The 23,978-nt window shown below is 49.0% G+C and overlaps 1 protein-coding gene across 2 annotated transcripts; it reads left to right on the plus strand.

Annotated features, from left to right (window-relative positions):
• The first annotated feature begins 140 nt into the window (after positions 1-140).
• AKAP8 (A-kinase anchoring protein 8) lies at positions 141-17,940 on the plus strand. Of its 2 annotated transcripts, none has more exons than XM_043911158.1 (14): positions 141-406; positions 3,084-3,122; positions 4,558-4,590; positions 5,085-5,361; positions 5,813-6,296; positions 6,871-7,000; positions 7,242-7,288; positions 8,482-8,515; positions 10,354-10,441; positions 12,238-12,379; positions 12,737-12,830; positions 13,274-13,404; positions 14,545-14,640; positions 16,284-17,940. In XM_043911158.1, the coding sequence occupies exons 1-14, from the start codon at positions 388-390 to the stop codon at positions 16,719-16,721; spliced, it is 2,052 nt and encodes a 683-aa protein (XP_043767093.1). In that variant the 5' UTR covers positions 141-387; the 3' UTR covers positions 16,722-17,940. The 2 variants fall into 2 exon arrangements, with proteins under 2 accessions (XP_043767093.1, XP_043767094.1); XM_043911159.1 differs by lacking the exon at positions 141-406 and adding an exon at positions 459-1,103.
• Positions 17,941-23,978: the final 6,038 nt, after the last annotated feature.

Genomic DNA, 23,978 nt, shown 5'->3' on the forward strand with positions numbered 1-23,978 from the left:
TCGTCGTCGTCTTTTTCCTGTGTGCTGCACCGTCCGCCTGGGCGGGTATCCAGGCCTCACCGCTGGGCTGTGTGTGTCTGCAGGTGGGACCTGGGGCGGTTGGGTTGCGCCTGCGCATTGGCGACGAGAAGAAGGGATACGCCTGCGAGCGGTGAGGCACAGCGGCCAGGAGCAAAACTAGCAAGCTACGAACACCGACCCGGAACAACCGGAAGGCCAGCCGGGGTGATAAAGGAGGGCCCGCCGTGAACTACGGCCAATGGTATCGCGTAGCAGGGGTGACGTATGTTCCTGGTCTACCAGTAGAGGACCGCGGGAAGTGCGTTGAGCGCATGCGTCCTGTGGTAGCCTAGAAAAAGGAGCTGCTTGGCGGGCGGAGCTGAAGACATGGATCAGGGCTACGGAGGTTGGTGTGGGCGACTGCGGGGTGGGGCGGGAAGGTGGTGTCGGGGCACAGTTCGGACGCCATGCAGGGGGCCGTGGGCCGGAGACTACACCCGAGCACGGTTACCGCAGTTCGGGCTTGCGGAGAGGCGGCCGGGGCGCGCGCGCGCAGCTCATTGGACCTTGGCTCTGTCGTTCCCGGGGCGCTGCGTGCGGATTGGCCGACGGGGCCTGAGGACGTTGGCCGGGTTCGGCGGGCCGACCATGGGGCGGACTTCGGGGGGCGCTTCAGGCAGTCGGGGCCGTTCAAGTTTTTCAGCCCCGGCTGGGTCGGCCGGGCCCTGCCGAACCCCGCCGCTCTGCAGGCCCGGTGTCCCTTTTGGAAGACGCCACAAAATGGCGGCGCCGGGGTGGGGGCGGAGCTATGGCGGGAGCTCGTGGGGCGCGGGGTCTGCGGCCTGGGACCGAGACGGGACCGCTGCCTCTTCCCGGGCTGTCGTGCCTGTCTGGGAACCTGCGGGGTTGGCTGGGGCCTCCGTGCGGCACAGGAGGCCTGGGGCGCTGGTCCCGAAGGCCGTGTGGGCGGCGCTGGGTCGGACCCCTTGCCGCCAGCCAGGCGGTGCAGAGCAGCGGGGCCTAGTGCAGCCTCTGCAGTGGTCAACCTCACTGGGCGCCTGTCGCGGACCTGGCTCCTGCAGATCTGGGACAAGACACTGAGGGTCAGATGCGGGGTACCTTCTTGATCAAAGCCTGGAAACCCGATGTGCTCTAGGGTCGTGACAGACTGGTGGTTCTCCTAAACATTGTCCTCTGTGGTGGCCTGGAGACGCCAGAGGGGCTGTGTGAGGGGGAAAGAGCCCTTTACCCACTTGGGTTTCAGGGCCTGCGGCAGGACGGCTCTCGGGCGACTTGCTCTGTCTCTGGAATCTGAGCCTCCTGGGAGGTCTTTGCTGCGTGGTGGAAGCCGCGTTTGCTTGCAGGCAATAGTTGGAATATGCAGGACTGGGCTTGACCGCGCGGATCTCCATCCGGGCTTATGAGGTTCAGACTCTGGCGGTCAGATCTTGGCTGCCGCAGGGAAGGCGCGTGTTTTGAAAGGTGGCAGCGTTAGTAGGAGGCCAGCAGCAGAAATTGCAGAGAAGCAGAAAGGTCCTGGTGTGCTTCGGTGGCTCCAGGATCGTTGAGTGGTTCAACCTGGTTCTCCGGTCTTTTCTGCAGTCTGACTGGATTTCACCATTCTTTGCCTGCCTCCCTAACCAGATTTTTCAGCTAGTAGTAATCCTGCCTTACCTGTGCTCTTAGCTTAGAGGAATTACACCCTGCTCCCCTTCCTACCTAAAACCTTTTCAGACTCGGTTTAGGTGCAGCGGCCTCCCAGAATCCTTCTGTAGCTTTTCCACCTAGAGTTATTTCCTAAGACTTGAGGTTTAGGAGTTGCTCATTGGCCATCGGAGGCACCTCAATCTGGGTCTAGGTCCTCCTCTTCATGCTCCTCAACGTGTTCTTGGGCAAGTGACTTATCCTCTGGAGCCCCTATGTACAACAGAGTAGACAGTCTGTTAAAAGGGTCTGTTAAAAGACAGACCCTTATTTCAAGGGTCGCGAGGTTATGTGAAGGGCTTAAGCTGCTTAGTTAGACTACTGCCACAGAGTTGGGTTAGTTGCCGTTAGAATCACTACTCTGCTTTGCTGCAAAGACGTGGAAAGCTGTGTGATGGGAGATAACCTTCAGCAGAGTGACTTCAGTTCAAGTCCTGTAACATCTGAGGCTTAGCTTCCTAGCTCCCTCTGAATGGCATTCTGGGATCAGCAGCTGAGTGTCAGTCCCGTGTCTGCATACAGTAGGCATTCATCTAACGGTTTGGATTGTCTTGGTAGGAACATTCGTGCTCAATCGCTAAGTCATGTCCAGCTCTTGGAACCCCATGAACTGCCGTCCACCGACTTTCCAGACAAGAGTACTGGAATGAGTTGCCATTTCATCCTCCAGTCCTGGTAGGAGAGACGGGGATGTATTTGAGAGAGAGGAGGCTTTGCAGAGGTGAAGTCATTTGACACGTGTGAATGGTTGCCTATGCCCAGCTCAGTGCCAGGCTGGAGACACAGATGAAGAGGGACCAGATAGATGCTGTCATGGGAGTGTCGAGGGGCAGGGGGAGCCACCACAGACAGGAATGCCATCTGATGCCTTAGGACCAGGCTGAAGCCCTGGGACTTAAAGGCCCAGGGGAGCACAGGAGAGTTCAGAGTCAAAAGAAGCAGGGCTTACAGAGGCACAGCTGTTGTCTCCAGATAATCAAAGTTTGTTCCCAGTCATGAGGTTGTTATGGCTGCTTGAGGGGGCTGGCGGTGGAGACTCTGTCCTAATGGCATGTGAGCTGGTAGCTAGTCCTGTGTCTTCCTCAGTTGTGGGTTGATGCTTAGGTCCAGGGCCCTCAGCAGGCGATGGACCAGACTTGCCTGGAAGCCCACCCCACCCCCCTCCCCGTCCCTGCTTTTTCCTGCTTTGACCTAAGGCAGGTGGAGTGTGATAATGCAAAAGCCAGCTGTGGGATGACTTTAGGGGGACATTGTTGTGGTTGTGCTGCCTTTTTGTAAGGCTGGCACTCATCTCCTTCAAGGAGATTCCTTTATGCTCCTCAGAAGCACTTGTTCTCTGGTGTGACAAATATGACTGTAACTCACAAATATGTTCACAGGTTATGGGGCATGGAGTGCTGGACCTACCAACACCCAGGGTAAGTGGGACCTGCTTGTCAGGGAGGCTTGGGCTACCCCCCCCCTCCAACCCCCAGCACTAGCATGAACATAGCTGGAACCAGGAAGCCTTTTTTGTAAAGGACCAGATAGTAAATTTTTTGACTTTGCAGGCTACGTGATCTCTGTAGTGCAGAAGCCACCATAGACAGTTTATATACAAGTAGGTAGGACTGTGTGCCAATAATGTTTACAGAAAGACACTGAAATTTGCATATCATGTAATTTCCATTATGTCATCGGGCAGTCTTTATTTTAATAATTTGTGTTCTTCTAAAGTAAATAGTCGAGGGTATGACCAAAGATTTTTATAAATAACAGACTTTTCAGTAGTTTTAGACTTATGGGCTTGATCAGATAGTACATAGAACTTCATATGCACACCCACAGCCTATCTTTGACCCAGGCACAATTCCTTTTATTATTGTAGTTACAATGTGTTATAAGCCAGTGTTAATACATTGTATGGTCTATAGTCTACATTAGTTTTTACTCTGTTACACAGTTTTGTGGATTTTGACAGATATAAAAATGTGTCTTTTGTCAGAACTTGGATGTTATGAAGTATTATCTCAACTTTTTTTGTTTGTTTCCCAACTGTTTAAAAACATAAAACCCATTCTTAGCTTGTGGGCCTACAAAAACAGGGCTGTGGACTAGATTTGGCCCCCCATTCATGGATCTTGCTCAGGAGTTCCATCATGGTGCTGAGTGTGTTTGAAGAACTAGAATGTGCTCTCTGGTGGGCGAGGTTTTCTGCTTTTTGCCAGCATTTGTTCCAGGGGATTGGTTGAAGGTTTCCTTTGTTTTCTGAGCCTGGAACTTGGCCCTTGCACCACCGGCAGCAGGGTCGCTTTTGAGTCCCCTTTCCACCCATCACCTAGTTTCCCAGCGGGAGGCCTTCTGTGTTATTCAGGCACATGATGTCCCCTGCTCAGTTGAGCCGGGGACATGATTTTCCACCAGTGCACTCCGTGCTGTTGGCGGTGCCTTAGATCTGGTGCCTGGTGAAAACTGGCACTTTAGAATGACTCTGCCTGGGGACCTGGCCTGGGCAGCCTCTTCGCTGCTGGCTCACGCTGGACGAGCTTCCTGGAAAAAGACCGTGGTGTCCTTTCTGTTGCCCCGGTGGACGGCTTCCTTAGGAGAGATGCCCTGGTTATGCCTAGCTGAGCATTTCTGTAGGAAATGAGTTCTACAGCTAGTGGACCCCACCTTTCCTGATCTCAGTGGGCTACCAAGGGTGCCTCCTTGTAGCAATGACCTAGCCACCCCCAGCTCTGGCCCTGTGGATAGTGGGGTGAGGTGATGACTGTCCTTCGGTGTCTAGGCTGGGGTGGGGGTGAGGAATTATGTCTTAGATGCCTTCGTTTTGTAAACACAAATCTTGTATGTTTTCGTTTCTTCTAATCTAAGGTACATATGGAACTGGTGTGGCCAGTTGGCAAGGTAGGCCCTTCTAGGGGTCTGTGGGTGGGTGAGTAGGCCTCTGACTAGCTACCTAGAGGGGCTGGGGTGCAGGGACCCCCATCTCCCACCCTTGGTGTGCTCATGGTTGTCCTGAAGGCTCAGCAGACTGGGTCTGAGACATGGGGGAGGGCTGGGGGCAGGCCTCCGAGGGAGCTTGCTGGAGGTGGGGGGCAGGGAGGGTTGCTCTTCGGTGGGTCCATCAGTCTTCCAACTGCCAGCTCCTGGGCTCCCTGGCTTTGGATGAGAAGCAAGTCTTATGATTCGGGATAGAAAACCCACTGCTCAGAGTTGAGGCTGTGCCCTCCGGCCGCCTGTTGGCAGGTGACGTGTGGAGTGCTGGGGCAGTGGCAGCAGCCCTGGGCCCAGGACCCTCTTCCTTCTCCACAGGTGGGGGTGCTCCTTGCCTGACTTGTCCTCCAGGGACTGGTCTTGTAGCTGCTAAGATCTGACTTAGCTCTTCCTCCCTCCATCAGGTTATGAAAACTACAATTATTATGGTGCCCAGAACACCAGCGTCACCGCGGGAGCAACTTACAACTACGGCCCAGCCTCATGGGAGGCCACCAAGGCCAGCGACGGCCTGGCGCCTGGGGGCCCTGCCATGCACATGGCTTCTTACGGCCCAGAACCATGCACTGACAGTTCTGACTCCCTCATCGCCAAGATCAACCAGCGTTTGGACATGATGTCCAAGGAAGGAGGAAGGGGCGGGAGCAGCAGCGGTGGGGAGGGCATGCAGGACCGGGAGAGGTGATTACAGACCTGAGCCCTTCCCGGGGGTCTCGCGTGCCCCGCCTTGTATAGAGGGAGTGGGCACCTGCTCATCCTGGGAGGGCTCTTCCCCAGCTCCCCCCTCAGTGTGGGGCGGATAAGCTGAGCCTTTGTTGGGGCAGAGGTATTTGGTAGGACTTGCTGGCTTCCTGGGTGGTGGGCCTTAGGGCATGCCTGTTAGCTCAACTGTGTGAGACCCCTTACTTCTGCATCAGGCACCCAGCATCCTCTCCCCGTTCCTGTGGCCAGGGTTTCACTCCCCTTGTTCAGTGGTGTTTCAGAGGGATTTGGCCTGTTTTACTCTGTGACCGTCTCAGAGGGGTGCCTGGCGGTTTGGTTTTGCTGCTCTGGACGAAGGGTGCGCTTTGCAGGAGGCGTCGAGGTTGTGCCTGGACAGCGTGGTGACGGACGGCCTGTGCTTTCTTTGCAGCTCCTTTCGCTTCCAGCCGTTTGAGTCCTACGATTCCAGGCCTTGCCTGCCTGAGCACAATCCCTACCGCCCCAGCTACGGCTACGACTATGACTTTGACCTGGGACCCGACCGCAATGGTGGCTTTGGTGGTCAGTACAGTGACTGCCGGGACCCAGCCCGTGAGCGGGGCGCCCTCGATGGCTTCATGCGGGGCCGCGGCCAGGGCCGCTTCCAGGACCGGAGCAACCCCAGCACGTTTATGCGCGGCGACCCCTTCATGCCACCTGCAGCCTCCTCTGAGCCTCTTTCTACTCCGTGGACAGAGATGAACTATGTGGGTGGGCGGGGCCTTGGCGGCCCCTCCCCCGGCAGGCCCCCGCCTTCCCTCTTCTCCCAGTCCATGGCCCCTGACTTTGGCATGATGGGCATGCAGGGGGCAGGTGGTTATGACAACCCTGTGCCCTATGGATGTGGCCGGTCACAGACCCGGATCAGAGATCAGGTAAGCCTTTGCTAAGTTCTAACCTGCCTTGTTTGCGTTTCTTTTTTTTTTTTTTGCATTTCTTTTTATATGTTCATCTTTAAAGTATCTTAGAGATCTTACGAGACCTTATGTCACTCTGTAAAAGTGCGGTTCAGCGTCCAGTGAAAATGTACAGAATTGTGCCACCTTCACTCTTCACTACTATATAATTAAGAGTGTTTCCATCATCCCAGGAAGAAACCTGTTATTAGCAGTCATTTCCTCTTCTCTCCCCCAACCCATGGCAACAGCTAATCTAGCTTTTGTCTCTCTAGATGTCCTTCTGGACATTTCATACGAATGCAGTCATGTAATATGTGGCCTTTTGTGTCCGGCTTCTTTCACGCAGCATAAAGTTTTTGTGTTTTGGCGGGGGTGGGGCGGGGGGGGGTGAGGGTGGCAGAGGTTCCAGCCGTGGTGTCTTCCTTTGCTTTCTGAAAGACCTTTTCTGCCCTTGTTCTCTGACCTTACAACCCCTTTGCTGTTCATTGCTCTGGGGACAAATGGGGACCATCAGAGTAAGCAGTACATGGGAGTGTGCTTCTGGTTGTAGCCTCGGCGGAGAGGGTTCAATCGCTGTGGCCCAGAAAGCTTGGGCAGGAAACGGAAGCAGCTGCAGATTTATGACGAGCCTGACACCAAACAAGCTCGAGCTGACAGCGAAGGAGAATTTTCTGAAAACGGTATGCCCTGGGGCCAGGAGGCCAGGGTGGGTATTGGATGGGTCAGTTGCACGTTTGGTGCTGTGCCTGCCTGTCTGGACAGCGCACACAGGGGAACTCAAGGACGCATCACTCGCACTCCCCCAGTCCCACTGTAGTCAGGGTGAGCACAGTCACTCTGGACAGTGAGTCTGGGAAGTGAAAACAGGAAGTGAGCCCGCTGCCATGGGGCTGACTTTCTTTTTTCTTTTGTGTTTGGTAGATGATGGAGCTGGTGACTTCCGGTCAGGAGATGAAGAATTCAGGGGTGTAAGTTCGCCTTTACCGATCAACCTCCAGTGTCTCTAGTGTGGGATTTCTTCCTTTAGCGTCTTCCTCACAGAGAGGCAGGAACAGCTGCTGTGGTAGATTCAGCTCCACCTCATGAGTTGATTTAATAATCAGACTTGCAGCTTGATTTCTGAGAGTTTTCCACTTGAAACAATCCTTGTTTTCCTGAAAACATTCCCAGCCCTCTCTCCAGCCGTTCCTAGGTCCTCCCAGTGATGTGCCTGGCTGCCACATGGTAACTGCAGTGGCCATGTAGACTGAGGCTTTCAAATAGACACTGAAGACTCCTTGCTACCAGCTCTGTGCTGGTGCTGAGTTGCATCCCACAGATAGGCTGTGGGTGTTCCGAGGACAAAACGAGCTGTCCTTCAGCTCTTGAAACCAGTCATGGGAGATGGGTGTCGGAGGCTGGCTCTTAGCCAGGGCCAGGCACAAGCACCTGGGGTGCAAGCCTTTGCCGCCTCCTGCAAACTCTGATCCAAGTCTGGGGCAGGACCTGGAAATCTGGGCGTATGAAGCTTCATCCAGGGGCTTCTGATGGTCAGATGCGGTTGGGGGAGGGGAGGAAGGCCCTGGGTACCGTGACTTTTCCGCTCTTCTGATTGTCTTGCTTGTCCCCTGTCTAGGTTGTTCAGATCTTGAGTCTGGAAATTTCTGTATACCTGCTGATAGAGCTGTATATATCTGCTTGAGATCTAAGGAATGGGTTCAGTTACATGAGTTTTTATCTATACCTGACTTGTTATAACCTTTGGTCGATGTAAACAAGTAGCTGGGAAATGTCATAAATCTCATTTTCAGTAAAGAGTGCTAGGGCTAGCTCTTTCTACAAATCGGGGTTTCTTGACATTGTTGATGGATGAACTTTTGGTACTCCCACGTGCAGAACCGTGCATTTGCCAGGGGTAGTTCTCTAGCTTTAGAAAGAACCGAAAGCTGGTGTGCCTATAATTAAAAAAAAGCAAGTTAGTTGTTAGCACAAAACTTGGGAAGGCAAGCAGGACTAGTGACAGGACACTCAGGCTCCATCCCATGGCCGTGGGACTTGTCCTGATATGTTGTGGCTGTGTTCCTGGTGGCAGAGTGACCACCAGGTGGTGGCAGGGAGCTTGGCTGGTTGTGGAGAGTTCTAGAAATTCCACCTCACAGTGTGACTTTGTGCCCTTTTTCAGGAGGACGAATTCTTTGACTCCGGGAGGCAGAGAGGTAGGCATCACCCAGCATCCCTTTGAGCTTTCTTATGTCTGCCCAGGTGCCCTGTACTCACTGCCTAACGCCCAACTCAGCTGGGCTTCTGAGCCAGGTTGGAGGAGGGGCTGGAGGCTCAGGGCGGAAGAGGGGCTGTGACTGCCAGGTGGGCCTTGGCCTTGCCACTTGCTTCCAGGCTTTGCTGTGGTGTTTGCAGCAACACTTGCTGGAAATAGGTCTGTTTGCCTCACTCAGTGCAGGCCCTGGAGGCAGGGGGACTCATCTCTGGGTGTCTGCAATAGCTCGAAGTGGTAGGGAAGACAGAGTCTCAGAAATGCAAGAGGGAAAAGAAAAGGCGCCCTCCAGCCTGTCTTCTCTGTTTCCCCTTTGGCCAGTGCAGGTCCATGTCCTGTTTTCTCCTGGGCTTCATTCTGTCCACAGTTCCCTTGCTTGCCAGGCCAGGGCCATGCTTTCGGCCTCTGTGGTGGGGACACTGGCACAGTGTGGGGCAGAGATCAGATGCCTGCCTGGGAGGGGTGCAGGGGGTGGGGGAGCCTGGATCCTCCTGAGGCAGTCACTGCTCAGCAGGTCCCAGCAGTTCCAGTGTGAGAGACTTGAGTCTCAAATAAGTGGCAAGAACAGAGCAACGTTAAGCCCTTTAGGAGGGGCATGGAGAGGCAGCCACTTGTTTCTTTTCCTGTTCCCATGGGTATGTCCATAGCTGGTTTCCCACAGGCTGCTCCCATAAATTATGAAGGCCCTGACTTAGATGCTCCTTCTCTTACATGTTCAGGTTTAGCCAACCCTCTGAGGTCCTCCTGCCCTGTATATTGAAGCAATTACATCCATAGCATGGGACCACACAGAGCATTTAGCGGCTCGTGCAGCGGGGTAAATGCTAAAGCAAAGGTGACATGTTTATTGCGCACAGGTCCTGCTGCCTACCCGGGATGACTTTGCTATTAAACAGCAGTAATAGTTTCAGGCAGTGACCTCTTGCCAAAAATCCCACACGCCCTTTTGAGAGGCTTCTGAGCAGCGCACGCCGGTCGCCATCTTCGTGGGACAGTCTCGTGACTGGCATCAGGGGTAGGGGTTACAGTTCAGATGCTTATCCAACCTTGTTTCAGCGTCCGGCCCTGGCCTGGGCTGCACCTCTGGGCTGCACGGCTCTCCCCGGAGCGCCTGCGCTGGCCCCGTGGGATGGACGGAGGACCCTTGGTCTCTTCCCATTTCTGTTTCTGGGACAGCTTCCTGCACATCGCTGGGAGAGCCAGAGAGCGATGGTTCTTGTGAGTGGGAGGTAGGGTCCGGGCCACCAGGGACTGTCAGACCTGCTGAGGCCCTAGTTCAGAGGAGGCCAACAGGACAGTTGTCATGGTCCACCTGCAGGTGGGACGGAGGGCGGTAGAGTGGCTGGCTTTATTCTCTGAGGCCTTCCAGCTGCTGCCTCTATCTGGGAAGAATTGCTTCTCTGTCTCCTTAAGTGACATTGGGAGAAGACCCAATGGTAGGGTGCTGGATTGGAAAAGCAAGATAGGGAAGGACAGAGCAGGTGGGCCGTAGTGTGAGTGGGGTGGGCGGGCCGTGTCCCTGGCCCATCCCAACCTTATCAGGCCCTGGGGGGGGAGTGACGTGACTCCCCTGGGAACTGCTGAGGGTTCTCATCAAAGGCCCACTCCTTTCGGGAGCCTTTGACAGCCCCTTGCTGCCTCAGGGTGTCCTGACCCTGCCGTGCGTGGAGGGCGCAGCAGGGCATGGGGTATGGTGGCACAGCTGTGGCCCCCGGCAAGGCTCTGGTGCTCGGCACCTCTACAGGCGCCTCAGAGTGTCTGGAACGGAGTTCCCTGTTGCAGGAGAGAAGGACGACGAGGACGATGAAGTGAAGAAGAGAAGGGAAAAGCAGAGGAGGAGAGACAGGATGCGAGACCGAGCAGCTGACAGGTGAGGAGGCTGATGAGGTGGGCGCTGTCGAGGCTCTCCTGAGCTCATCTGTCTTCACTCTGTAGTGTGGGGGGCGAGGGGCCTGGTCACCTCATTTCCACCCCCCCGCCCCCAGGGCCTGATAAGGTTGGGACGAGCCGGGGACATGGCCTGCCCTCCCCACTCACACTACGGCCCACCTGCTCTCTGTGTCCTTCCCTATCTTGCTTTTCCAATCCAGCACCCTACCGTCTGACTGCGGGTGTGTGTCAGGAAAGCCTTGTCAGGTCGGTAGGGGGCAAAACTTGGGAAACATACTGAGTCTTATCCTTGCTGGTGTTGCTTGCCCTCCTGCAGGCCTGTGAGGAGTTCCCTTGTCTCTTGGCTGTCATCCCGGACAGGTGAAGTGCATTTAGCCAAGCTGCCGAGGTGTTTTGGGCGCCTTGTCCATATAAATCCAAACTTCTTGTGGAGTTTGACATGTATAGATGCTAGCTGCAAGATTTAGAAGCAGCAGTGCAAACCCCAGAGGGCACTGGTGTGAGCACACTGCGCCTCTCCTCGTAAACCACCGGAGTACACGGTTGAGGCGGCCTTGGCCAAGCTGGCTACTTCCCCGTGCGCAGGTTCTCCTGAAGACTTGAGAGGAAGTCCTTGCCCTTAAGGCTCAAGTGGGGATAATGGTTTTCCTGTGCAAGTAACACTTAGCAAAAGAGCAAACAGTAGAGGCTGGAAAGCGGGGTTGGAGGAATTCCAGGTATTACAGAATTCACTGAAATCTTATCTTTAAAAAGATGAATAAAAATGACGGTTATTCTAGATCTGTTTTCATGCCACATGGGAACTGAGATTACTCTTTTAAAGGAATCTTTAGACTGCCCTGGGCTTCCCTTGTGGCTCAGCTGGTGTAGAATCCACCCACAGTACAGGAGACCTTGGTTCGATCCCTGGGTTGGGAAGATCCCTTGGAGAGGGAAAGACTACTCCAGTATTCTGACCTGGAGAATTCCATGGACAGTCCATGGGGTCACAAATAGTCAGACACGACTGAGCGACCTTCACTTAGACTGCCCTAGTGACTGACAAGCCTCAAAAAAATTGGAGACGTTGTCACAGGGGAGGTCAAGATGCAGCAGGGAAGCGGGAACCCTGTATTTCTTTGGTGGCTTCCTGACAGTTGTGCACACAGGGCCCAGGAGATTTCCTCTTCACTCCTCTTTCGGGGGTATCTGCAAAGGCAAGGGTGTCTTGTGGCACTTGTCCAGCAGAACTCTGATTTGGCAGAGGAGGATTCCTGAGTGCCACAGGGCCTCTGCTGTTAGATCCCACGAGGAGCAGAGCTGAGGAAAGCAATACCCTGCTCTGGGAACCTCAGTTTTCATCCTTAGGTATGATGTTGAGTGGGAGGTAGGGTCCGGACTCAAGGACTTCCGTTGAGTCCCATTGGAGAACTAAGATCATGTGAGTTTTGAATTTTGTGAGATCATCAGGAATTCTGTGGTACTAAATGGGGTCAGTTGTCTTATATCTTCCAAGTGGCTTCAGAAAGAAACATCTGAGAAGCTATGGAGTTGGGTTCTAGGCCCCCAGAGCAGTGGGCTAGAGACTTAGGGAATCCACAGTTCTGAAAAGTCTCCACCTCTTTGGGCCAAAAAGAGTGGTATGGTAGTAAAGTGCTACAGGAATCATTTTCCTGAAATACTTGCAAGGTTCTACTCTGATTCTTAATATGGGGAAGCTTGGAGTAACTGTTACTCTGACGCAGAGATGAGCTGGTTATCTGCATCACTGCTTTTCTTTTTGTCTTCCTTCTCCAGGATTCAGTTTGCCTGTTCCGTGTGCAAGTTCCGTAGCTTTGAAGATGAAGAAATCCAGAAGCATTTGCAAAGCAAATTTCACAAAGAGACACTGCGCTTTATAAGTACCAAGCTGCCTGATAAGACGGTGGAATTCCTCCAGGTAAATCACACTTAGCCTCCATCATGGCGTGTCCCAGTGATCCTACAGGTGTTGGATCACCCACAGAGAAGGGAAGCCTAAACTAGGCCAAGACTTCTTTTTCCAGAATAGCAGTGTGCAGGTCCCTGAGGCAGAAGGACAGTGAGAGCTCCGCTCATTGTAGTTCGCACTAATTCTGCCCATGGAGCTGCTCTGATGGCTGTCTTCCCACCCTGAGAGCAGCTGAGATAAGGCTGTCACCACCCACCGTGGGCTTGGCAGCCACCCTTGGTGAGCTGCCTCTGGTGCAGTTGAAAAAATACCCATGTGCGCCATCCCTCCCCTCATTTCATTTGGTGCATCTCCCAACCTCTCTAGGAATACATTATAAACAGAAATAAGAAAATTGAGAAGCGGCGTCAGGAACTAATGGAGAAGGAAAGTACAAAACCAAAACCAGATCCTTTCAAAGGTGAGTTACGATCTGAGGTTGGGGGTGGGTGTTAGTCCAGATCACAAACCCCAGGTCAGGGTGGTTGAAAATGTGACAAAGTAAAGACAAATGGAAGGGGCGTTTAGCAGGGGAAGGAAACCTTCGTGTGTGGCCTAATGTAGATGACAGCTCTACAGGGAGCTTATTGGGGTGCTATTTAAGCACTCTGATGTTTTTCCTCCTTAGTTTGAAGAGAAGGGACCGAAGGATGAGCAAAGTTAAAAATAAAGTTCCCAGGTGTGCAGGCTGTGTGTTCTGTCTCCACGCACCTGCTGGGAGGGCAGGTGATGCGTGTCTCAGATTCTGTCCTAACTGAATTCTCAGGGCCATGGGGAGAAAATGTGAGCCCTGATGGGGAGTGAGTGAGAGGGAAGCATCACTTGGATGCCGACCCAAGTCCTACAACACTGGGGTGTTAACAGGGATTGGCCAGGAGCACTTCTTCAAGAAAATAGAGGCTGCCCACTGCCTGGCTTGTGACATGCTGATCCCGGCGCAGCCCCAGCTCCTCCAGCGGCACCTGCACTCTGTCGACCACAATCACAACCGCCGGGTGAGTGCCCCCCGGCGTGGGGTGTGCAAGCAGTCCCGGCTGCCCATGTGCGGGGCTCAGCACTTGTGTGTCTCATGTGGAAGCTAACATGTTTAGGGGCTTTTGCCATATTCCATCAAGTCCATCATTTCATGAAGTCATTGTAACATGCACCCCAGTTTCTATTAAAATGTGAGGAAAATGTGTTGCTTAAGATTGACTAAACACAGTAGCTGGGAATTTTCCCGGGTTGAGAATATTCCCTGTAAGTCACATTGAGTGTGAAAAACTGGATTTCTTACAAGCCTAGGCTGAGGGCCACTCAGAGCAGAATGGTTTGGAGGACTCAGGATCAGGGATTGGTTTGATCCTTACTAGCTGATGGGGCCTGAGGCTAAATGCCAAAGTATTGGCAGGTTTGTTTTTTTTTTTTTAATAAAGGGTCAAACTGTAAATATTTTTAGCTTCGCAAGCCATCAGGTCTCTGCCTTAACTTGTTAATCCTCAAGTCTCAAGTCTGTGGCTGATGGGCAGAAACAGCCACAGGCCTTAAGTAAAGGAATGGGTGTGGCCGCATCTGGCCTGCAGGCTCTAGCTTGCCAAGCCCTGCTTTAGCATCTCTGTGGTTAGTTTACCTGACTACCAGATTGGAGGTACCTGCCTGCCCATCTCCTGGTATTACTAAAGACCAGGCAAAAACCCCTGTACAAACAAGGGATTATCATCTGAATGTGTTAAGCTCTAAAACAGTCAAATGTTTGCAGCATTCAGACTTCTGCTATAGAATTTACTTGTAGAGTCAGTATAACTCAGAAAAATGAAAAGAAAAAGCTTGCCCTTTTCCCCTACTGAGTCCACGTAGCTTCTGATCTGTAAATGTTTTTATTTCATCCTTGCTTGTACACGTGGTACAAGTGGTGTGCCTGCGCTTTTTAAGGTCTCGGACTTATCCCCACTCTTTCACAGACTCAGTTCTGATTCTTCTGAGGTGCTTGCTTGCTTTCATTGTTGGAGTCCAGCACTTGGGGACTTGCCATACTGAAGAGAGGTTTTAGTTGCATAGGATGAATCTCAGAACAAGTCAGTGTACCCAGGCTGGTTTATTCTCTTGCTCCTCTGTGCACACCGTTTTAAAAAACTCATGTTTGATTCCCTTTGTAGTTGGCTGCTGAACAGTTCAAGAAAACAAGTCTCCATGTGGCTAAGAGTGTTTTGAACAACAGACATATAGTGAAGATGCTGGAAAAATACCTCAAGGTTTGTGCTTCAGAGTCTAACAGATGGGAAAAGCTTTGGAAATGGAGGATGAACTAACTCTCTGGATTTGGAATTCTATCCAAAGTGCAGTATTTAGCATTTCTGAGTCTTTTGAAGAATTGAGAGATGTTGGAATGTATTGGGCTTGGAGATTCCACAGTTGTGCATTCCCTGAGACTTACTGCTTGCCTGGGAACTCTGGGGACATGGTCCTGCTTGATTAATCTGTGCAATGGTGCTGACTATCACCATGAGAAAACCAGACTGTCTCTCCATCAAATAGCAATCAAAACGATGGTGAAATGCTTACAACAAAACAAAAAACTGAAGTAGATGATAATTCTCCATGTAGATGCTAAAACATGTTTTTGCTGGCAGAGACAACCAACAATAAGATGGGGAACAAGGGAGAAGGAAGAGCTAGCGGTGCCATAGTATCAGGAGCAGAGTAATAAAAAAAAATCCCAAGGAGGATACCCTGGAGAGGAGTCTGGTTGGAAGAGTCTCTGGTTCCTCCTTCAGAAGCCCATTTTGCTAAGTGCTCAGACCCATGACTTCAACATTTGGGGTTGGCAGTTAAAATTCAGCATAACCTGACTAGGACGTGTTTGCCCTCCTCTCAGTTATTAATTGCTTCAATATTTGAAGATTCATTTCAGCCATAAAGGGATGGAATTTAAATAACCAGTGTAAGAAACATGACTGATGAGGGTTTTCCCTTGTGGCTTAGACAGACCTAAAGTTTCTGGAGTCAGCTGTTAGCTGAAGCTTCTAAACACGTGGTTTTGTTTTGGCCCTACCTCACAGCTTGTGGAATCTCAGTTCCCTGACCAGGGACTGAATCCAGGCCGTGACAGCGAAAGCTCAGAATCCTAAGCATGAGGCCGCCAGGGAACTCCCTACACACCATTATTTTTTTGGTATGTGGGATCTTAGTTTCCCCAACCAGGGATCGAACGCACGTCCCCTGTAGTGGAAGCTGGGAGTCTTAACCACTGGACTGCCAGGAAAGTCCTAAACACTGTGTTTTAAAACATTTTCTGATCTGCTAGTGATACTGTTTAGGAAGTTTCATTTTCTTCACTGTAAAATAGGGGTAACCTTCATGCCAGGGCTGTGTGCTTAAATGAAACTTTAGAAAGAGCCTTGGGACTTTTCCTGGTGGTCCAGTGGTGAAGAATTTGCCTTCCAATGCAAGAGATGCTAGTTTGATCCCAGGTCAGAGAACTAAGATCCTACATGCCACGTGGCCAAAAAAACAAAATACAAAAGAGAAGTGGTATTGTATTAGATTCATAAAGACTTTAAAAATGGTCCACATTTTAAAAAAAAGCCTGAACTTCTGTTAAAATGAGGTTTTGGGGTGGTTTTTTTTTTTAATTGGATTAAGAATATCTATGCCTTTTTAAACCTTTCCTCATCATTATATGCTTGAATAACAAGTGCAAAATAGTACTCATAAAGCTTTTCTGAGATGTCTTTTCTGAGTACCTGTAGGATTGACTCACTTGATGTGATTTAAAATGTTTCTCTTGTTGCCTCTGCCCATCATGAAAACATGAACTCCCAGCAGCCTGAGCTTCAGTCTCTCATTTGGACAGTTCTTTAGACTGCACTAACCTGAATTTCCTCTTCTTGGCCAGGGTGAAGACCCTTTCACCAGTGAAGCTGGTGATGCAGAAATAGAAGGAGATGAGAATTTAGGAGGTGAGGATAAGGAAGAGACACCTGAGGAGGTAGCGGCCCAGGTCTTAGCTGAGGTGATTACGGCAGCAGTGAGGGCAGTAGATGGGGAAGAAGCACCTGCTCCAGAAAGTGGTGAAATGCTGGCCAAACGGGACGACCCTGCGGACACAGCTGAGGCCGCTAGTGGTCCCCACCCCGAGGCAGAGACCCCCTGCGGAATGGCACCTGAGAAGGGCAACACTGAAGCAGAAGCCGGAGGTGAAGCTGCTGAGGCTGGAGTTGCAGCGGAAGCCATGGCAGCGCAGTCAGAAAGCACCGTGACGGTCACGGCTGCTGCAGAAGCCACAGCGGGACAGACTGACGCAGAGTCCAGAGATGCTGTTCCCACAGAATGAGCCTCCTTTCCCTGTTTCAAGGGATCTGTTATATAATGCATTATTCCTGTCCTTTGGTTTGTAAGTAGTACTAGGGTATGTGATACTGGAATATTATTTTGGTGAAGAGACTCAGCCATTTCCTTCAGAAAAGTGTACCTCACAGGCTTGTCTCACAGAGTCGTGTGGCTTTCTGCCTTGGTGTGAAGGCTGCAAAAGTTGTACATTCCCCCAAGTGGCTGTGACATCGCTCTTTACACTGTAGTTGGAATAATAAAAGTTGGATAATTAGACTTTGCTGATACTTTGCTTGTTAAATACAGCCACTGGCTGAATGCACCCCTTTTTATTATTTTTTGGTCTGGGAGCAGTTCAATACTAGGATGTATATTGCTTTATAAAGCTTTTATTGTTTTTTTTATAGAGTTTCAAGAATTTACTTTGGCTTCGGTTTTTGATCTCTGCTTTTGTGGTACACTGTGTGGTATGTGGTCCTCCTTCACAAGAGGTAGCAGAATCTTGTTCAAATGTGATTTGATTCTGTCACATCAGTGAATTCTCAAAGGCCTGAAGAATCTTACACGTGAACCACTGGAAGCACACATACTTACCCTCAAGAATGAGGATATTTTGCCTGGGGCATTGTTTCCCAAACTTTAGTCCTTGGTGAATCACCTTTGTCATGTTTTACCTCATTTATGTCCCACCTCTGCATTACTTCAGGGTTTCTTGTTTTTCTTTAAATTGAGTTACTTTTACTTAAATATATTTAAAAAGAAAATCTGATGTCTTGTGAATGGAAAATCAATATAAATTGCCATAGGCAGAGATACCTATCTGGAAGATGAATAAACATTTTATTTTAAATAAATATTCCTTTGGAAGTTTCTGAATCTGTGAGAAAGAAAAGCGAGCATGTGTTAAGGTTCATAAGCAACAGTTACACTTTCCTGTAATCAGAAGGACTGGACGATAACCGCCCTTTTGAAGTGATCCTGCTGGGTCTGTTTTCCTGTAAACCTTTGAACTGTCACACTTAGGAAGGCATTGGCTAGTGGGAAATTATTAGAAAAGAGGTGGTAGAAAAGAGTGCATCTGTTATATACCAGGTGCTGATTCATGACAAAACTTAGGTATGTGCACTGCTCTCAAGGAGCCTTACTAGAGATGTGAGATGAGTATTTATGAAAAAGTCAAGTGGTCGAACTAAGAACAAATAAACTGCTTAGTAAGCAAGAAACTGTGCCTCTGAATCTTTTCTACTCATCATTCCTTAATACTGCATTTGTTTTGTTGCTCAGTCGCTAAGTTGTGTCTGACTTTCCAACCCTAGGGAATACAGCATGCCAGGCTCCCCTGTCCATCACCCAGAGTTTGCTCAGATTCATGTCCATTGAATTGGCAATGTTATCTCATCCTCTTCCAGCCCCTACTTTTGCCTTTAATCTTTCCAGGATCAGGGTCTTTTCCAATGAGTCAGCTCTTCACATCAGGTGGCCAAAGTATTGGAGCTTCAGCATCAGTCCTTCCAAGGAACATTCAGGGTTGGTTTCTTTTAGGATTGACTGGTTTGATCTTGCATTCCAAGGGCCTCCAAGAGTCTTCTCCAACACCACAGTTTTATTTATTTATTTTTATTTATTTATTTATTTATTTATTTATTTCAGTGGGTTTTGTCATACATTGATATGAATCAGCCAACACCACAGTTTTAAAGAATCAATTCTTCGATGTTCAGCCTTGTTTATGGTCCAACTCACATCTGTATAGGACTACTGGAAAAACCATAGCTTTAAAAAAAAAAAAAAAAAAGCTTTGACTATATGGACCTTTGTTGGCAAAGTGATATCTCTGCTTTTTAATACACTAGGTTTGTCATAGATTTCCTTCCAAAGAGCAAGCACCTTTTAATTTCATGGCTGCAGTCACTGTCCACAGTGATTTTGGAGCCTGAGAAAATAAAACTTGTCACTGTGTACATTTTTCCCCCATCTTATTTGCCTTGAACTGATGGGACCAGATGCCATGATATTCATTTTTTGAACATTGAATTTTAAGCCAGCTTTTTCACTCTCACCCTTATCAAGAGACTAGTTCCTCTTTGTGCCATTAGAGTGGCATCATCTGCACATCTGAGGTTGCTGATATTTCTCCTGGCAATCTTGATTCCAGCTTGAGCCTGGCATTTCCCATGATGTACACTGCATATAAGTTAAATAAGCAAGGTGACAGTACACAGCCTTGTACTCCTTTCCCAATTTTGAACTAGTCAGTTGTTCATGTCTGGTTCTAATTGCCATTTCTTGACCTGCATACAGTTTTCTTAGGAGACAGATAAGGTGATCTGGCATTCCAATCTCTAGGAATTTTCCGCAGTTTGCTGTGATCCACAAAGGCTTTAGTGTTGTTCATGAAGCAGAGGTAGATGTTTTTCTGGAATTCCCTTGCTTTCTCTATGATCCAACAAATGACAATTTGATCTCTGATTCCTACGCCTTTTCTGAATCCAACTTGTATATCTGGAAGTTCTCGGTTCCAGAAGCCTCGAACGTACTGCTGAGGCCTAGCTTGAAGGATTTTGAGCATAACCTTACTAGCATGTGAAATGAGCACAACTGTACGGTAGTCTGAACATTCTTTGGCACTGCCCTTCTTTAAGATTGGAATGAAAACTGACCTCTTCCAGTCCTGTGGCCACTGCTGAGTTTTCCAAATTTGCTGACTAATACTGCATAAAGTGGCTTAGTTATGCATGCCCGCTGAAGCTTGTTCTCTTGAGGCAAAAGTGTCTGAGAATAACAAAACTATGAAACTGGGTTATTTTGGCCACGCCATGCATCTTGGGGGATCTTAGTTCCGCAATCACCAGTGCCCTCAGCAGTGAAAGCATGGCATCCTAACCACTGAACTGCCAGGGAATTACCTTGTTTTTCTTGTAAAATTAATACAAGGCCTGCCATTGAATCTGAATTTCTATTAAGTTATTTTACCACCACTCTTACCACCTACCCCCAGTATGAAATGACATGGTTCATTTTATTCCTAAATTTAGGTTTAAATCAGGCCCTCATTCCCCAAGATGGGGAGTCATTACATGGTTGCACAAAAGGATGTCCTAATATGCCTGGGATGACAGGAATAAGTTTCAGGCTTACTCATTGGAAACGAATGTCTATCAGTTATTTCTTATCTGTAGGGGAGAAACCTGAGACAGAAGTTAAGTAACTTCTGAGGCCCCACATTAAAGATACAGGAATACTGTGACATCCCTGGTGGCTCAGAGGTAAGGAATCTGCCTACATGGGGTTCCATCCCTGGTCCAGGAAGAGGCCAGTGCCTCGGAGCAACTAAGCCTCTGTGACACATCTATTAATAAGCCTGTGCTCTTTAGAGCCCAGGAGCCAAAACTAACGGCAGTCCGCAGACCCTAGAGCCTGTGCTCCACAATGGGAGAAGCCACCACAGTGAGAAGCCCACACATCACAACCAGATAAAAGTCTGTGCAGCAACGAGGACCCAGCACAGCCAAAAATTTTAGAAGTTAGTTAAAAAAAAAAAAAAGAATCCACCTTCTAATGCATTGGACACGGGTTCAATCCCTAGTGGGGGAACTAAGATCCCACATGCCATGGAGCAATTAAGCCTGAGTGCTTCGGGGCCCACGAGCCACAGCTAGAGAATCTGTGCCACAACGAAGATCCCACTACCCGCAACTAAGACCCAACGCAGCCAAAAAACAAAAGATGTGGGAGTCTGAAATACTGAGATCAATACACAGGTCTGTTTGGGACTTCCCTGGCGGGCAAGTGGCTAAGACTCCGAGCTCCCAGTACAGGAGGCCCAGGTTCAATCCCTGGTCAGGCAGGGAACTAGATCCCAGGTGCCACAAACAAACAGTTTGCATGCTGCAACTAAAAACAACAACAACAAAAAAACAGGTTTAGAGAATATGGTATTCTTTGCTACTGGCAGGCAAAAAAATGATCTTAAGAATGTCAACCTATTAATAGTTTCAGCTTTAGGTAATACTGTGGGTCTGTGTGATCTAATTGGGTTTTTATGAAATTACTACAGTTGCTAAAGAGGAAAAAAATACAATAACCAAAGTGCTCATTCAAGAGAACATAATCAGTATTTGTAAATCTTTTCTTAAATTTTGGACCATAAAGAGATCATGTCTACTGCTGAAAGTGATCCTGGCTCAGCAGAAAGGAGGCCAGGAGTGATTAGACAGGCACCACAGAGTTCGAATAGAATTTTAGAACAAAGTAGAAGAGCCTTTTAGAATTGGGCCTCTTCCTTCATCTTGAACAGGACCCTGAGGCCTATGAGGTTTAGTTGGTTTTCTATAATCAGACTTAAGAGTCTATGTACTTCCTCTCAAAACGCCATCTGGTTGAGTATATACTTTATATGTATTTGAAAGAAACTGGAATTCAGTTTGGGGGATAACATAATGTGGTGGGATAGGGAGCAATCTGTCCATTCTGACAGGGCTGGTATCAAAATTAAGTGAGGTAAGGGGACCTGCCTGGTGGTCCAGTGGCTAAGACTCTGCACTCCCAATGTAGAGGGCCAGCGTTCGTTCCCTAGTCAGGGAAATAGATCCCACATGCCTGAACTATTAATATGTGTTTACATGCTGCAGTGAAGATCCTCCCTGCCACAACTAAGACCTAGTGCAGCCAAATAAATATTTTTTAAAAAATTGTATAATAAATACTTGGCACTATTGAAAAAAAGTGGTTTCTAAGTTTTTTTCCCCCCAAGAGGTAAAATTCATGTGACAAATGGGCCGTTAACCATTTTAAAGCTGACAGCACAGTGGCATTTAGCATACTCACAAAGTTGTACAACCATCACTTGTAACTGGTTCCAAGACATTTCTCTCAACCTTCAAGGAAACTCCTTACCCACCCGTAGTTTCTCCCCACTCCTCCTCCCCAGTCTCCTGACAAACACTCATCTGCTTCCTGTCTCGGCATTTATCAATGGTTGGCTTCTTAACTAAGCATTAATGTTTTTGAGGTTCCTCCATGTTCCAGCCAGTATCAGTAGTTCATTCCTTTATATGGCTGAATATCCCACTCTAAGGACACAGCACATTCATTTATCCAGTTGTAGCATATACATACGATGGGATATTCAGCCATATAAGGGAATGAAGCACTCATTTATTCAGCTGGCTTCCCAGGTGGCCAGAATCCGCCTGACAATGCAGGACATGCAAGTTCGATCCCTGGGTCAGGAAGATCCCTGGAGGAGGAAACGGCAACCCACTCCAGAATTCTCGCCTAGAAAATTACATGGGACAGAGAAGCCTGGGGTTGCAAAGAGCTGGACATGACTCAGAGACTGAGCACGCACACCGCACGTCACGTGGGATGCTAGTTACCTAATGAGGGGTTAAACCCATGCCCCCTGCATGGGAAGCATGGAGTCTTAACCACTGAACTGCCAGGGAAATCCACCGAGTACCTTTTTTTGGGGAGGGGGCTTTGCAGGGTCTTTGTTGGGAAAATCGGGGGCTTCTGGAGTTGTGGAGCACAGGATCTAGAGCACACAGGCTCAGCAGTTGAGGCACACTGGTTTCTCTCTAGTTGTGGTGTGCGCATGTGGGATCTTAGTTCACCTCCAGGGATCGAACCTGAGTCCCCTGCATTGGAAGGCTGATTCTTAACCACTGGACAACCAGGGAGATCTCTGAGTACCTATTTTCAATTTTGGGGGGTATATACCTAGCACAGAAATTACTGTATCATATGGTAATTCTTATGTTTAAAATTTTGAGGAACCACCAAATTTTTTCTTAGCAGCTATACCATTTTCCATTCCAATCAGCAATTTGCAAGGGTTCCACTTTCTCTACATCCTTCAGTTCAGTTCAGTCGCTCAGTCGTGTCTGACTCTTTGTGACCCCATAGACTGCAGCATGCCAGGCTTCCCTGTCCATCACCAACTCCTGAAGTTTACACAAACTCATGTCCATTGAGTCAGTGATGCCATTCAACCATCTCATCCTCTGTCATCCCCTTCTCCTCCTGCCTTCAATCTTTCCCAGCATCAGGGTCTTTTCAAATGAGTCAGCTCTTCGCATCAGGTGGCCAAAGTATTGGAGTTTCAGCTTCAACGTCAGTCCTTCCAATGAACACCCAGGACTGATCTCCTTTAGGATGGACTGGCTGGATCTCCTTGCAGTCCAAGGGACTCTCAAGAGTCTTCTCCGACACCACAGTTCAAAAGCATCAATTCTTCAGCGCTCAGCTTTCTTTATAGTCCAACTCTCACATCCACACATGACTACTGGAAAAACCATAGCTTTTGACTAGACTACATCCTTACTGACACTTATTTCCCTTTCTCCTTGTTAAGAGTCTAGCCATCTTAGTAGGTATGAAGTGGTATCTATCTCACTGTGAGGTTTTCTTTTTTTGTTATGCCACTGTATGGCATGTGGCATCTTAGCTCCCTGACCAGGGATTGAACCTGGGCCCATGGCAGTGAAAGCATGGTGTCCTAACCACTGGACTGCCAGGGAACTCTTTTACTGTGGTTTTGACCTATTTTCCTAATGACAAATGATGTTGGGCACCCTTCCATGGGTTTTTGGTCCAGTCCAATTTATCTTTTTGTCTCTGTTGCTTGTACTTTGGGTGTAATAGGTAAGAAATCATTGCCAATTCCAAGGCTGTGAACATTTACGCCTATGTTTTCTTCTAAGTTGTATGGTTTTAGCCCTTACATTTAAGTCTATGATCTACTTTGAGTTAATTTTTATATATGGTAGGAGGTAGTCCTACCATATACAAAAATTCTATTCCATGTAATATCCAGTTTTCTCAGCACCATTTGTTAAAGAGACCATCTTTCCCCATTGAATGATCTTGGCCACAGTTGTCAAAAATCAGTTGACCATAGCTTCATGGATTTATTTCTGTATTTTTTAAATACTCTGTATTTTTTTGCTCTTTATATCTATCCTCATGCCAATACCATGAAGTAGATTTATAGTAAGATTCGGAATTAGGAAGTGTGAATCTTCCAATTTGCTTCCCCTTTTTCAAGATTGTTTTTGGTTATTCTGCATGTGAAGTTGCTTCAGTCATGTCCAAATCTCTGCAACCCTACGGATCATGGCCTGACAGGCTCCTCTGTCCATGGGATTCTCCAGGCAAGAAGAGTGGAGTCGATTGCTGTGCCCTCTTCCAGGGGATCTTCTCAACCCACGGATTGAATCTGCTTCTCTTACACATTCCTCACTCGCAGGCAGGTTCTTTA

Source organism: Cervus elaphus, chromosome 9 (genome assembly GCF_910594005.1).
Source record: "Cervus elaphus chromosome 9, mCerEla1.1, whole genome shotgun sequence".
Classification (NCBI taxonomy): Eukaryota; Metazoa; Chordata; class Mammalia; order Artiodactyla; family Cervidae; genus Cervus; species Cervus elaphus.